The following is a 15,732-nucleotide window of genomic DNA, read 5'->3' as shown; positions in this document are numbered from 1 at the left end:
CTAACTCTATCCCCTGCCACGTCCCCCGCCCCCAGTTTCCCACGCTGCTACAGTCTTTGAATCTGTCAAAATGCACGCTCTAAGCAGCATTCACTTGTTTCCATTTGCTTGGTCTTCATGAACTGTCCAGCATTTCTTCACTACTGTGAGGCAGACCAGAGTTGGTTACTCAGACCCAGCTGACCCCAAGCCCAGGCTCTGCCCTCTGGGCCACTTGCCATTTCTGGAGTCTGGGCAGCAGGCACTTCCCCAGTCCAGGAAGTGGGGCCCCATGAGAAGTGAAGGCACTTTGGTTTGGCATAGTTTATTACAATTATTTTACATATAAAACCATGTAAACTCTGCAAAGGAAATGGTTTACCTTCCACAATAGTTGGCCAGGACAGGACCTTCCAGCACCCTAACTATTTTAGTGTTTGTACATTTCACAGACAGTCATAATCATACAAACAGCCTTATAATACTTTTTAAAAAAAAATTAGCGAAAGGATCTTTTGGTCCACATTTTCTATTCAGACATACACTTTCCTCTTTGGCAAAAGAGGTTAAATCCCCTACAGTGAACTCACAAGGCAAATAGATAAAAACCACAGAACATGAGGTACGGCTGAGGTCTGCGCTACTCTGGAATGACAGACACATACTTGAAGAAATTCACACCCACCTCAGGAGAAAAGTCCTGTGTAGATTGGACCCAGCTTACTTTTTGAAGAACACACTTCAAATACTATTTTTTGTGTTTCCAAGTGTAATGAGCTATTTCTGAAGAGTCGTGACAAGTGTGTGGGTCTCTGACCTCAGCAATATTTTAAAATCTGAGGTACAAAAGCCTCTGACACAGGAACTCAGACTGTGCTTGCTGTGCCCCCTTCATTCAGTCTGCAGGGAGAGAGAGCAGTTTGGGTGGCTGTAAGTCCCAGCTTTGGGCTTGGGACGTTGCCAAAGTGATTCGCATGTGGAAGACACACAGGATCTGCCAGGTGGGGTGAGGAGGAAGCAGAGTGAGATGAGGTGGAGCCAGGTACTCCAGGCTGAAGCAGGGCCAAACAGCCAGCAGGGCACAGAGTCCTGTGTCCCCATCTCAAGAGGTGTCTTAAGGCACAGGCGGCTGCTTGTGAAAATCTACAGTCCTAGTTGCCAACAACCAGCCGGTATGCTTTCCATGCTTCAAGTAATTCATTTCTTCCAGGAGAAGAATGTTAACAATGCTTTTTAACTCTCGTTATCAAAGGAAAGGAAATGAGCCACAATAACAACAAGATTAGGTTTAAACAGACCTGCTGCTGATACAGTATCAGATAAAGATATATTCAAAAAAGTCAACATTCTATTACAGATGATTTTTTTTTTTTGCAACAGCCGCATTCTTTCATGTAACCTCAGTGCAGAACTAAAATCTGATAAAAGTAAACGTCAGATACTTCTTGCTAAATACAATTCTATACAGATTGCACGTCTTACACCAAAGCAGCTCAGTGTCACAGTCGGAGAAATGAAAATGCCGCCTGAAAAACGTTCATTTTTTTTTTCCTAGCCCAACAACAGCAACAACAAAACGAACACTCTTGCCTTAAAGGGTCAGAACAAAACCAGCTGCACGATTTTGTAAACAGTTGTAGAGGGTGGTCCCCAGGCCTCTAGGATTCCACCACAGGATCCTATTGAAACACACACACACACACACACACACACACGTAGACCTGCAATCGCGCATCAAGAGTCTCACTTTCAATGCACCCCCTGGATCCTACTGAAACACACACAGACACATAGACCTGGATCCTACTGAAACACACACACACACACACACACACACACACAGACCTGCAATCACGCACCAGTCTCACTTGCAATGCCTCCCCCTGGCCCCACGCAGCCTGACGCTCAGTACCACAGCAGGTTCCGTTCACATTGTGTTCACAGGAGCGCCGTCATCGCTGTCTGGTTGAGGGGTTTGACGCAGTCCCGGGGGGCTGAGTAAGCACTGTCCGGCTCAGGGCTCCTCTGCGGCTTCTGGTAGTCAGGGTCGGCGGGCGCGGCCGGGAGGGCGCCGCTGGCTTGGGCTTTGGGCTGGTCGTAGCCCCCGCCCGCGGACAGGGAGTGCTTGTGCGCCGGCCGCGGCCCGGGCACGCGGTAGCCGGGCGCCGAGAAGGTGTGCGCGCGGGCCAGGTGCCGCTCCACGATGGGCGTGGCGTACTCGGGCTCGGGGTGCGCCAGCGGCAGCGCGTACTCGTGGCGGCCGGCCGGCAGGGGGCAGTCGTAGTGGCCCTGGCCGCTGCCCGCCGCGTCCGCCTCGGTGTCCATCGGCCGGAAGGTGGAGCCCTTCCTGGTGACCGTCCCGGTGCCGATCATGAGGGGCTGCTGGTAGTCTGAAACGCAAAGGGCCAGAGGATTGGGCGTCTGGGCATCACACTGGAGGCCGGAGCCGGGGCACCCACTCTCTCTAGGGGGACATCAACAGGGCCCAGGAACAAGGGAAGGCAGAGATCGCGTGCAACCGTGCCCGAGACCCAGGAAGAAAATGCTGCATGGCTGTGGGGGGTGGGGTGTGGGGGCGGTTATTTGGGTATTTTGTTTGGTTTTTGGGCCACACCCAGCTCTGCTCAGGTCTACTTCTGGCTCAGTGCTCAGGGATCACACCTGGCAAGATCAAAGGAGTGCTGAGGATGAAAGTCAGGTTGGCTGCATACCCGCTGTAATCTCTTAGGCGGGCCCCGTGTCTGGTTGGGGGTGTTTAAACTGGCTCTTGAGACACCAGATTTTGCAAGTGGTAGCAGAATTGTGAGGAAAGGAAAATGAATCACCATGAAAATTTGATGAACCAGAGTATGAGGGGCATGGAGTCGTTTGTAGAGACTGAAATCATCGTAGGTTGGGGACTAACACAGTTATGATAATGAGTCTTTATTCCTGCCAGGCCCCGACATACTAAAGTATTAATTAGTTACATGCTCAAAAGAAAGTAAAAGTGAAGTCTTTACTATGAAGTAAAGACTGCTATCCTATTTTACCAATGGAAAACTGGACTAGGGACAGATTAAGCTGAGTTTCCAAGATCATATTGCTCACCAGCCAGCCAACAGAGTCAGAAATCAAACACAGGTCCCAAATGTGTGCTGCTTTCAGCTGGTAAGAAGCTCAGAATGCCCTGCTAGAGTCTGGCTGCATCCTGTAGAGACTACCTCTAAATAAAACACTGGCACGGTTAGAGGTAACTTCTAGAGGCTGACTGAAGAAGGAGAGAAGCTAATGAACTAAGAGAAAGAAAGCAGAAGTAAGGCCACGGGTGGGCAGCAGTGGCTTTGGAAAAACCACACGCTGGGGACCGGAAGTGAGGAATTCACTACCAATAAGGGGAGGGGTGGTTATGAGGTTAGAGGGGAGCCAAGGACACTTCCCCAGACAGTGAGCCTGGAAGTCTGGGGTACAGAGTGGGGAAAGAATGTACAGGGCTTGTGTGGCAAGAGGACAAAGGGCTCCATTGTGGATTCTAGAGGAAATTGACACGGGCAGGGCTGACATGCAAAGGGAGATCCTGGGGGAGCCCTGGAGTCAGGGAGACTGCTCAGGAGAGAGACAGGAATGAGAGGAGGCAGGAGAGAAGAGAATGATGCGAGGCACTGAAGGGATCCAAGAGGGACCCCATAGCGGAAGGAGGAGTGGCTGAAACTAAAGCAGGAAAGGACAGTCAAGAGCTCTCCCCTTTCTGCTTTACCAGCCAGGTAGAATTACAACTGCTGGCAGCAAGGAACAAGTGGACTGTGGTGGGAGAGAGGCTCTTTCCCCTCCGGGAGTGGCTCAAGTGACCCTTGCCAACTTCGGCTTAACAGGTCTGGCTCTGCCCTTCCCTGCCCTCCCGGGGGGGTCTCTCTGCCCTTTTCCATTTTCCTTCCCTTCTCACTACACTCTTTCCTTTCTTTCCCTCTTCCCTGGAGCTAGCATCTGGGTTGACTGCATGAAGGCCTTAGCCACTATATTATTTCTCTGGCCCCTTAGATTTGAAAAAAAGGATCCGTTTCCTACAGACCAGTTGAGAAACTCTCAATAATGGTTTGTCAGGAACAGGCCATTCTAATACTTGTCAGGCGCCTTTATCTCCTATCTCCTTTTTCCTCAAGGCTCAAGGGAAAAATAAATACATTGAATTCATCTTTCTAGTTCCTCTTTCCCAGTAGTACCTTAATCCAAACCTTAGTACCAAAACCAAATAAGCAACCAAGTATGTGCAGTGCCCATCCCCCACCCCCAACCATCCTCTCTGAACAACAAAGATGAGAGAAAAGAGGGAAGTTGATGGATTAGCTTTGAGATTTGAGTGGTGCCACACAGTCCCCGCCACTGGGGCCTCTGAGAAACAGCTCACTGTCAGTTTGTCATTCTACTCAGGAAAAAAAAAAAAAAATCTACTTTACTGACTGGACCCCATTACCAAAACAAGAGGATTTTCAGTGGCTCCACCCTCTCCCTGTCTAAAATCTGCACCCGTAGCCAACAGTACCATCCAGGGCACGACTCTTACCTGTCATGTCATTCCTGATGAGATCTAACTTCTGGGTCATCTCCTTCTCATTGTCATAGCTGATGGTAAACTCAGCTGACTGATGTCTAGCAAAGGGGTATTTAATCTGCTTCCAGCAATCTGGAATAAAGAACAGGAAATGCACTAGTGTCACAGAAGCACGTGCCAGTCTTCCTCAGTGTGTTCACCCATGAGTGAGGCCAGGCTGCCTGTTGCTGGGGGTCACATCAGTGCAAGGCTGCAGTGGCTGAAATGTCATGGAGGGCTGAGGCCACTACACCCACACAAGGAAGAGCCCAACCCCATCTCCTCTGTGCCCCAGGGTCCCAGGGCATCCCGGCGCTAGCCTGTCCTGCTGTGCTTTTTGGAATCTGCATTACCAGGACATTTGTCACCCACAGTCAACACAGCTTACTGGTTGCAGCTGCAGAGGTGCAGAGGTGGAGCCCCGGGTGGTCCCGGAGATGCAGGGGTCCTTCCCTGCTGCTCTCTCTTTGCTTTGGGCATCCTGTGTATCAAAGACTCTCTCTCTGAACCTGGAACATAAGCCCTGCCTAGTCCTTCCCACACTTTTCCAGACTGTGTGCAATGGAGCCTGGACAAATGGGGCTGTGGTGACTTTTCCCCGGTGACAGGAAGCGTGGTGGCCTAAGTTCCAGGGCCCACACTCCCCCAACTGAATGCACATGATGTAATGAGGCGGAACAGAAGCAAACTGGCTATAAAAACTCTGAATTAATAGAAAAAGATAGGAAGCAATATATTTCTGCTTTTTTTTTTTTTTAGCAATTTAATTGTGGGCTACAAAACAGACAGAGCTTGCTTGCTTGTCGATCAACTGACTGGTTGCGGTGCTCGGGATGAAACCCATGATCCCATATATGTAGAGCATGTGCTCTCCTGTGAACCACATCCCTAACCCAGATCATGCTTTTAATCATCAGATCCTCAAGACAATAAAACTTGAGAGCCATATTTTTAACCAACCTGTTTTCTGAGTCTTAACTGATCCATAAGGATTCCCTTTCTTCTTCCTCCTATTGAGACAAAACATGAAAAGGTATCTAAATAACCAGTACCATTTATTTAAAGAACAAGAACTTGGCATTGTCTACCTCTATCCAACTTAAAACAAACAAACAAACCACCAAACCATAAGCTATAAGCCTGAGAGACAGTACAGAGGTTAAAGCACTTGCCTTGTACAAGCCCCTCTTGGCTCAAACCCTGGCAGATGGTCCCCCAGCTCTGCAAAGAGTGACCCCCAGAGCACAGAGATAGAAATAAGTCTTGAGCAGCACCAGGTGTGGCCCTAACCCCACCCCTGCCCCCAAATATATGCTGACATTTTATCTCAGAAAAAGAAATAATGACTTCTTCATCGAAGCATCAGAAGAATGAAATTTTTGGTTTTTATGTTTACAGAATTAGAAAAGAAATTAAAAACTGTAAAGTCACATACTTTCTCAGGATGGCAAAGATCCCCATTCCAACAATCAGCAGGGCGAGGAGCACCAGTGGGATAACAAGAGTTGTCATACTGATTCCTGAGAAAGGGGGAAAGCCACACAACCCAATGTGAATGAACTGCAACCAAGTTGGATGATCTAAAACTCAACATTGACTTTTAAACATCGTCATCACATAGGGAAAATGAAGATATCTTAGGCAAATATTGATATTGGAAAGCAAAAGGAGGAGATTCAGAATCCTGGCTAACGTTTTCCTGCCCAAAGGCAGTTTCTGAAGTTACTTAAGGATTAACAAGTACTCTAAACTTGTTGCTGGGATATTAAATGCCACAAAACCAGATTTAACAGGTGAGTTTAAAAGCTGGCTCTAGGATTCATGGGGATGATTCAGTGGCAAATTGCCTGCCTCGCAAACAACAGGTCATGAGTCTGAATCCCAGCACCACGCAGAAGCATTATCCTGGTCATATGCTGCTTGAGATCTCCTGTCCACTACCTCACCCCCGTCTACTCAAAGTGGTACCCTTGGCCTATATTATAAGAGGTGCAGGGAACCCTTGATATCAAGTAGCATTCCCACGAGGCTGCATGAAACACCAGGCCAATAAGCCTTTCTACTTAAAAAAAAAAAAAAGGCAGCTGAGGACCTGGGGCTGGCTTCAGGGATCCACAGTGAGCACTGACTGTGAGTTGCATCCCTCGCAGTCACACCTGGTGCTGCTCAGGACTTATAGTCTCTGTGCTCTGGGGGCTAGATCCTGGCAGCTCTGCCATTTGCATTTTTAGGTAGTGTGTGTGGGTGGGGGGTGAGGGAGCCTCCAAGTCGTGCTTAGGAAGGGGGACCCCTCCCTGCTATTCTCTGCCAATAGGGCTGGCGGTTCTATGCACAGGCCCCAGGATGGGGTGCTGCTCAGGCCCTGCGGGAACAGGGGTTCCAGGTAGTACCAGGGGGCCTGCAGGCCTGCACTGGGCAATGCTCAGGGGACCAGGTGATGCTGGGGATCAAAGTGGGAATGCTACATGCAATGCATGAGCCTGAAACCCTGGACCGTCAGGCCCCAGGTCTGCTGTCTGAGCCGGGCAGCTCTGCTGGCTGTGATCCTGGCAGCCATGAGCAATTTCCAGTCTCACCACAACCAGGTGTGTGTGAGCACCCTGACTAAAGGGGTGTAGTGCAGCCCCTGGTGAGCACAACAGAAAAGGAAAGGAAAGGGGGGAAATAAAAAGTGTCACTGTTCCCACATTTTTCATTGGTTCTTTTTCTCCCCCTATTTGCTGATCTGTTTGTGCATATTACACTACCAGACTTTCCGACTCACCAAGTCTGTTCACTGCTTCTTCCTATTCGCTGTTAAGCCCTTCTATTGTATTCTTTAGTTTGGTTGTTGTATTTTAAACCCGTTATTTCAGTCTGGACTGGAATGATAGCACAGCAGGTACGGCATTTGCCTTGCACGTGGCTGACCCAGGTTCGATTCCTCCGTCCCTTTCGAAGAGCCCGACAAGCTACTGAGAGTATCCCACCCCCTGGCAAGCTACCCCTGGTGTATTCAATATTCCAAAAACAGTAACAAGTCTCACAATGGAGATGTTACTGGTGCCCGCTTGAGCAAATCGATGAACAATGATGAACAAAGGGACGACAGTGCTATTTCACCTGAAACTTCACAGAGGGTCTGTCCTTATACACTTGGCATTGGTTGTTCATTGTTTTCTGATTTGGGGGGTTTGTTTTAGGCCACACCCAGCGATGCTCAGAGATTCAGAGCTTATTCCTGGCTTGCACTCAGGGATCATTCCTGGCAGTGTTTGGGGGACCCAATGTGGTGTCAGTGATCAAATCTCAGCTGTGCGCAAGGAAAGCACCTTACTTGCTATACTATAGCTCTAACCCTTGTTTTCTAATTTTATTTAACATTGTTATAGTTGTTTTAAACTTTTCTTTAGACAGTTTCATTACATTTGAACTTTACTGCATACCGCAAGATTTTGCTTGGTTCTTTCATGCAGGCAAAGCCTATCTTTTCATTTTTTTTCCATTCATATACACCACTACGTGGCAAGTGGAGTGGTTGTCTTCTCAATGGGCTGAATCTGCCTTAAATCAGATTTGTTGGCTGCGAGATGTAATGGAGGGAATGGTGTCTGTATGTTTCCCCAAGGTGGGACGACCTCCAGGGGTTACTGGAAGGTGGAGAGTAGCCTTGCATACATGGGGGGTGGAGGGGATGGCAGGGGAGCTGGTGTTGTTTGTTCACTTAAAATTCCTGGGGGAACTCTTGATATTTTTTTATTTTTGAAAGGGGGGTTGTAGGACAAATAAATTTGGGAGCCTCTGGTTTAGATGACTGGAGGTCTATGTCTGTACAATGTAGAAGCCACAGCAGCAGAAAGTGGAGAATCTATTGTTGGAGGGACAGGATCGTTGACTTCCCCTGAGGAGTCCCGCCTCCCTCTGCTCTGGCCTTTTATTATTATTATTATTATTACTACTACTACTACTATTATTATTATTACTACTACTACTACTACTATTATTATTATTATTATTATTATTATTATTGCTGTTGTTGTTTTTACTGAGTCACTGTTATACAGTTACACAGCTGTCCATGATCAGGTTTTACTCATACAATGGTTCAATACCATCCATCCCCCAGCAATGTCCATTTCCCACCACCAATGGCCCCAGTTTCCCTTCTGCCACCCACCTTCCCCAGCTTCCCTCTATGGCAGGCACTTTCCTTCTCTCCCTCTCTCTCTCTTCTTCACTCCTCCCTCCCTCTCCCCCCTCTTGCTCTCCTTCTGAGCACTATGGTTTGTCACACAGATATTGTGAGGCTATCATGTTTGTTTCCTTTACCGACTTTCAGCATGCACTTCCTATCCAGAGAGACCATTTCCAACTATCTTTGTCATAATGGTCCCTTCTCTATCCCAACCATGCTCTGGCTTTTGAACGTGTTTCAGGCTGCTCCCCTCAGCCCTGACCCCCAGCTTCTGCCCGACTTTCTGGGAGGGGCTCAGAGCTGAGGGCTGGTTTCCATTTGGGTATAGGCGCCAGGCTGTGGCATTCTGAGCCGTCATAGGAAGGGACAGGGAAAGTGATTCGCAATGCCTAGAGTGGTCTTCAACTGAAAAAAATGCTTCCCTTTGGGTGTCAGAATGTTGTATGATTGAAACCCAATCATGAACAACTTTTAACTGTAAATCTCACGGTGATTCCTTTTTTTTTTTTTTTTTTTTTTTTGCTTTTTGGGATTCATCCGTCTCTCTTGGAGAGCCCGGCAAGCTACCAAGAGTATCCCGCCCCCATGGTAGAGCCTGGCAAGCTACTCGTGGCATATTTGATATGCCAAAAACAGTAACAAGTCTCACAATGGAGACGTTACTGGTGTCCACTCAAGTAATTCAATGAACAATGGGACAACAGTGCTATGACAGTGCTACGACAGTGCTTTTTTGGGTCACACCCAGCTATGCACAGGGTTACTCCTGGCCCTGCACTCAGGAATTACTCCGAGCGGTGCTCAGGGGACCATATGGGATGCTGGGAATTGAACCCAGGTCAGCTGTGTGCAAGGCAAAAACTCTACCCGCTGTGCTATCACTCCAGCCCCCATAGCGATTCAATTTTAAAAATGAAATTTTTAAAAAAGAAAAAGAAAAAGCTTCCTTTATACCTGGAACTTAACCCCCGAGTGCTTGCTTCTGTTCAGAGACAGGAAGCATTTGTGGTGAACAATCCTGGCACTGGGAGACAACCAGTGCTTTGTGGAACCCAAGGTCATATGTAGAGGGGAGCCTTTCCTATGAGAAGCCCCCAGACTCAGACCCATTCCTGAAGTAGCTCCATAATAGCATACACTACACACACACACACACACACACACACACACACACACACACACACACACACACACACACACACACACACACACACACACACACACACACACACACACACACACACACACACACACACACACACACACACACACACACACACACACACACCCCAGAACTCCAGCTGCCCTCAGAAACCAGAAGGTACAGGTTACACCATAAGTCACCACCAGGGGAGCAGGTGTCTCCCTGTCCACCTGCTAAACCTTTAGCAGCCCTAAAGGTTTCCTCCAGCCCTAACCCGGTGAGAGCCTCTTCCTCTCCCAGACAGATGCACACAGAGCAGCCACTGCTCTCCCCGAGGGCTGCCTGCACCTCCAGCCCTCAGGTCCACATTCCACTTCATCATTTAGTCGAAAGTGTGAAGAAGAGTATCCAGTGCATCCAGTCATCCCCTCTCTTGCACAAATCCCTATCTGCTGTCTTGGTTTCGGACAGAGGTGATGGCTACATTTGGTGCTGGGGTCCAGCAATGCAGAATGGGGAACTGAGGTGCTTGGGGACCAACGGGTCCAAATCAGGTGGTACTGAGCATGGGGAAGGTGTGGGGGTCTCCACTCTGGATCTCACAGATGCTAGGCTTGTGCTCTACTCCTTGAGCCATAGCCCCAAGGTTCCCTATTTTTTGTTCTCTGATCTCTCTTTTACACAATGTATTCTAGAGCTGACTTTTTCCCGTAAAATATTTACTTAGTGTTTGAAAGACAATACCGTCTCTGCTGATAGTATTATAATGAATAGTTGTGGACGTACATAATCTTACACATGCATGGATATCTCTGGACCAACCAGCTTCCAGATTTTTATGACAGAGAAAACCCTTCTGTTGAAGCAATTCTAACACTAGATGGAGTTCAAGTTCCACCCTTTAGGGTACCATGAAGTGGTAATACTCTGATAAGTGATTTTTTTTTTCAGAGCAGGTGGACCTCATAGTGATCTCATTTTCTTCTTTATGTGACCCAACATTGTTTGTATGTTTTATGCCACACCAATAAATCATCATCCAAGAGAGGAGATGTTGGAAAAATCACCTGAGTTGTGATAAGGAGATGAATGGACTTAAATCACTTGTGACTTACCCTGAGTCGTACTTTGCGTGATTTGGCAACCAAAGAGCTCCACTTTCATGGCTATTCTCTGGTGCCACTTGCGGGGGACAACCCGCACATATCTAGCTACAATGGGAGGGATGAAGTTATTCCGTACAGGATCCCGAAAATTAGAGTTGCCCTGAAATACCTACAGAAAGAAATTGCTTTTATGTGAAGGTAATATTTACTTAATCTTTACTTATCAGCCTATTCATACCGGGTTATATAAAACCAAAAGCGGCATCATCTGCCTGTGTTACTTTTATGCATACTATTTTTTCTTTTTTGGCTTTTAGGCCATACCCACATGGTAGTAATCAGGAATTACTCCTGGCTCTGTGCTCAGGGATCACTCCTGGCAGGGCTCAGGAGACCATACGCAGTGCCAGGTATAGAACTTAGGTTCAGCTGTATGCAAAGCAAATTTACTATCCACTGTATTATCTCTCCAGTTCTTTGTACACACTCTTAACTAATAGAGATGTGGGGCTGGAGAGATAGTACAGCAGGTTAGGCATTTGCCTCGCACCCCATATGGTCCCCCAAGTTCACCAAGAGTGATCCCTGAACACAAAGCCAGAAGTAAGCCCTCAGTATAACCAGGTGTGGCCTCAAAACCAAAGATATAGAAATAAAAAATTATGATACAATATGTTGCAAACATGGACTAAGTTTTCAAACTAAGGTGGGACTGTCGATCTAATTTCTGAACACAGAACATTTCTTTTCAAATAGCCGGAGGCCTATTCTCCTAGTTAGTTCTCTCCCTCAGAATATCTCTTACCTTTTCTTCTTTATTTATAATTCCTTTGTAGGTCCTCCATTTAGAGTTGTTTTTGAAGTTTATCACAAAACTCTTAACATAAAAGTTGAAATTTGACTGTGTGGATCCTGTAGTCCTAATTCCTTGTAAAATAATATTTATGTTAGTTTTCAAAATACCTTACATTTAATATGTAGTATAACTATAGATTTATCACCCCCCATTTGAAATCTTAAATTATTTAACAGGCCAACTTATCTTGTTAGCATTTCAAAACTGATCAAAAAGGAGTGTTTTCATGCTGAAAATGTGTCATAAAGATAGTTTCATCCTTGAGATGTGCTCAGGGATCACTCTAATTCAAACATCCATTTCCAATTCATATTGGAAATTCATATCCCTAATCTTTCTTGACATTGAAAACAATGTCAAGAAAGATTAATTTTGCTTTGTGAAGGTGCACCTGTATCTGAATACCTGTTATCTTCTTTTTCTCTCCCAAATCGATCTCCAGCCACTCTTGCTGCTCTGGGTTCTGGCTGCTTTCTGCTGAAGCCCAGGAGGGACCCTGGTCCTGAAGTTGGGCCTGGCCAGGAGACCACTGAACCGGCTCTTCAATCTCATTCACCCATTTCCAAGAAGAAGAAGCTCTCATTTGCCTGTCAGGTTCCAAACTCAAGGATGTACTGCAACCTGGGGTGGGGTCAGGTCGGTGAAAGGAAACAAGAAAATAATATCGACAGAGATATAAAAATAAAACTTAAATAAAGTACCCCCATATCATTCAAATCATGGAGTTAACTTCCAGTTGGATATCAAATCAACCACTTACTAGCTTTTCAATGACCCAAATGCCTCTTTCCCAAATAATAAAAAATAATGACTAAGTAAATGGTTTTATTATTTTGAAAACATTCAAGGTCATTTTTAGAGTGTTTTGGAATTACAGCTATATGTTCCCAAACTCTGACTTTTGGTGTTCAAAAACCCAGTTTTTGGCTGTAGTCTGTCCTTAGAGTCTAGCAAATCCTGACTCTATGTTATTGTGTGGTCTCTGAGAAAACTGTTTAAACCATAATGAAGGTGGAAAAACACCTTAGTTTTATATATTCACATTTAGTAAGCTTATTCATGATATCCATATATCAAACTGCAATATTAAAAAGTTTTTTTCCTTTTAAAAGCAAACATAAAGAATTTATTTTAAAAGCATCTCAATTTCTTATTATGTCATTTTTTTGGCAAAAGTTTGCAAAACTTTTGTACTTTAACTCACAGCATTTTGATACTGTATGCTCTGAAGATGATACTATATGCTCTGAAGGAAAAAAGAAAACAAAAACTTTTAAACTATGCAGAATAAGCTATCACTACGGATTTCAGAATATCAACTTCATAAGGAAAAGAATCCTTACCATTGGAGGTAAATAGAAATCGCTTGTCTGACAGGGAACCACTGAAATAACAAACACAAAGATAAAGGAAGTGAGTTGGTGAACTGGATCTTAATAACTGAATTGATACTACGTATAGGGCTCGTGGAGCGCCCCACCTCATGTGATCCTGAGAGGACCTGCCAAGGCCACTGGTCTTATCTTCACTGTTGCTCTATTAAAGCTCACACCTGATCACACTAAAGGTAAGCAAGGTCCCTACATTTCAGAGATGACAGTGATCAGAACTCTGAGGATCTGCTTCTGAATCATGATTCATGTCTTCTGGTTAGGGGAAGGACTGTGCACCAATACAGTCTCAGGAGCAACCTGAACCCCCTCTCAATTCACACAGGGTGGTGATGGAGGCAGAACGGACCCTGAGCACTCATTCCTCCTGCTTCTATGTTCCTCTTAAGGCATCCCACTTGTCAACAATCAAGGACCACGGAGGCTTCTTAGCCTGACCACTTTTAGAAAACACTGACAGGTCATTTGCCAGCTGCCTTCTCCAGAGACTGCCCTCGGAAGCAGGATCTTTTGTCCTGCCCCAGCAGTGCTGCTCCAGACAGTCTCAGCCCAGGCTCGTCTAATCAGACCCTTAATTACTGCAGCAGTGAAGCCACGAAGAACTCCTGTTTCTAGACAGTGAGGTAGAGCTGGAGGAACCTCAGAGCCTCTCACTGAGTTCGTCTAAACTGAGCCCTCGCTAGAGGACAGTCCTACTACTGTTCATCAGGTACTGAACCTCTAGCTCCTGGGGCCTGACGTTCTTGTATTACTCTCCTAAGTGAATTTACTAAATCGTCCTTGCTCTCCAATTGTCTCCTTTGGTGCAGAACAGATTACTAAGATCTAAGGGCATATTTAACCTTTAAAATGTTCCTTTCCAGTGTAATGCTGCAAAATGATGTAGAATAAATGAAAACCTGGAATCACCGAGATTAATCTTATGTGCATAGGATTTACTATATTGGATAACAAAGACACAGAACAGATGTAGAGGTCACTGCTGCGGTGAGTTATTTTATCAAATACTGTTCATTATTTCAAATGTTTAACTCTGGATTATAGTGGCAATAATGAATAGAGTACTGAACTTCAAAATTAACAAATAGCTCCCAAAGTACTTCAAACAAGAGTATAAGCACTTTCCCACCAAAGTTATATTATTATTATTACTACTGCTATTATTATATGGTTCTGGGTCAGACGCTGTGATGTTCAGGGCTTACTCCTGTTCTGCACTCAGGGCTCAGGGTACCAGATAGGATGCTGGGAATTAAAACTTGCCACGTTGGCCAAGTGCAAGGTAATTTCCTGTTCTACTACTCTCTGGCCCTCAAGTTTTTTTTTTTAAGTGACAGGTAATATAAAATATATTTTTGTGTTTCAGTTTGTTTATTACTCTCAGGAAAAACTCTATAGCCACCTCAAGATGCCGTTTAAATATCTCAGTGATAAAAACAGTACAGGCACCAAGCATTTTTCATTTGAGAAACTTTAGACAAGTTTTGGGTCTCGGGAGTTGCCCAAATTTAGTGCCAATGCTGTGACGAGGATCCAGCTGTCCTGACTCTTAAGAAAAGGTGCACATGGTTGTTACTCATAATTAATTTTAATTAAGATGTGTTTAGAGCCTCTCTTTGACTCATTTAGTTCTTTGCTATTATACTTGACATTTGCCCTAAATAAGTCAAATCAATTCTGCAGCAATTCTGGGGGTCAAAGCTTGCCTCCACTGTTATGGAACAGAAACTTTTAGTTTTCTCTTGTGGCTGAAAACAGGAAGCTGGGCAGAAGAGCATCTGGAGTGAATCCTGAGAAAATGCTTGGGGTGCTCTGGTTCTACCTGACCTGAGCCTGGCCTTCCTGCACTGTCATCTGGAGTATGTTTTCCTTTTTGTCTATTAAGCTCATTAGACAGACAACCAAAGAGAAGTCTACCGGTAACCCTCTGTTCAAAACAAAACTGTTTCATTTGGTCCCTGGCACCGCATATGGTTCCTTGAGCACTGCCTGGAATGACTCCTGAACACAGAACCAGGAGTAGCCCCTCCGCACTGTCAGGTGTGACCCCTCCACCTCCCTCCCATGCCCTGAGAAGTTAATGGGGGAATCACCTCAAGACATTTGCACTTTCGGGTGACTGTATTCAATCAGATAAGCGGAACTGCCAGTCTTCCCAGAAGTGAATAGAAGCAATCAAAAATAGACTGATGTAAACAGAAAGAGAAGCCTTCCTGGCTGGTGGCTCAAGCTATCATCCTCTGTATGAGGTCAGACCCGCTTCCTGATTCCATTCTGGGCTCCTCAAATCAAGGAAGTGCCCTGACCCAGGATGACTTCCAAAGAACCTTGGATATTTACTTTAGGGACTCCTTCCTCCTCAGCTGTACTGCTTCCTTCTGTGTTTTTTCCTGAACACCAAACAATCATGTGTGGGAATAGGAGTTCAATGACCGAGTGTCCAGTGGTTCCCTAAAGCAAAACAGCAGAGATAAAAACAACTGCTCCCTGAAGAATTGGGACTCCAAATGAGTAG

General features: G+C 45.8%; 1 protein-coding gene across 2 annotated transcripts in view; it reads right to left on the bottom strand.

Moving 5' to 3' along the window:
- Positions 1-288: 288 nt before the first annotated feature.
- The window catches only part of DCBLD1 (discoidin, CUB and LCCL domain containing 1), a 71,759-nt gene continuing 56,315 nt past the window's right edge, over positions 289-15,732 (bottom strand). The window contains exons 7-14 of one of the 2 annotated variants that reach the window (XM_055135524.1): positions 13,170-13,210; positions 12,232-12,447; positions 11,776-11,897; positions 10,980-11,139; positions 5,982-6,066; positions 5,507-5,556; positions 4,520-4,639; positions 289-2,369 (exon numbers count right to left, since the gene is read on the bottom strand). In XM_055135524.1, the coding sequence (XP_054991499.1) occupies positions 1,918-2,369; positions 4,520-4,639; positions 5,507-5,556; positions 5,982-6,066; positions 10,980-11,139; positions 11,776-11,897; positions 12,232-12,447; positions 13,170-13,210 (1,246 nt within the window). In that variant the 3' untranslated portion in view covers positions 289-1,917. The remainder of the gene's footprint in view (positions 2,370-4,519; positions 4,640-5,506; positions 5,557-5,981; positions 6,067-10,979; positions 11,140-11,775; positions 11,898-12,231; positions 12,448-13,169; positions 13,211-15,732) is intronic. The other variant, XM_055135525.1, reaches the window with a different exon arrangement.

This window comes from Sorex araneus, chromosome 4, assembly GCF_027595985.1.
Source record: "Sorex araneus isolate mSorAra2 chromosome 4, mSorAra2.pri, whole genome shotgun sequence".
NCBI classification, from domain to species: Eukaryota; Metazoa; Chordata; class Mammalia; order Eulipotyphla; family Soricidae; genus Sorex; species Sorex araneus.
Note: the sequence above shows the minus strand (reverse complement) of the source record. Positions and strands in the feature narration are given on the sequence as shown.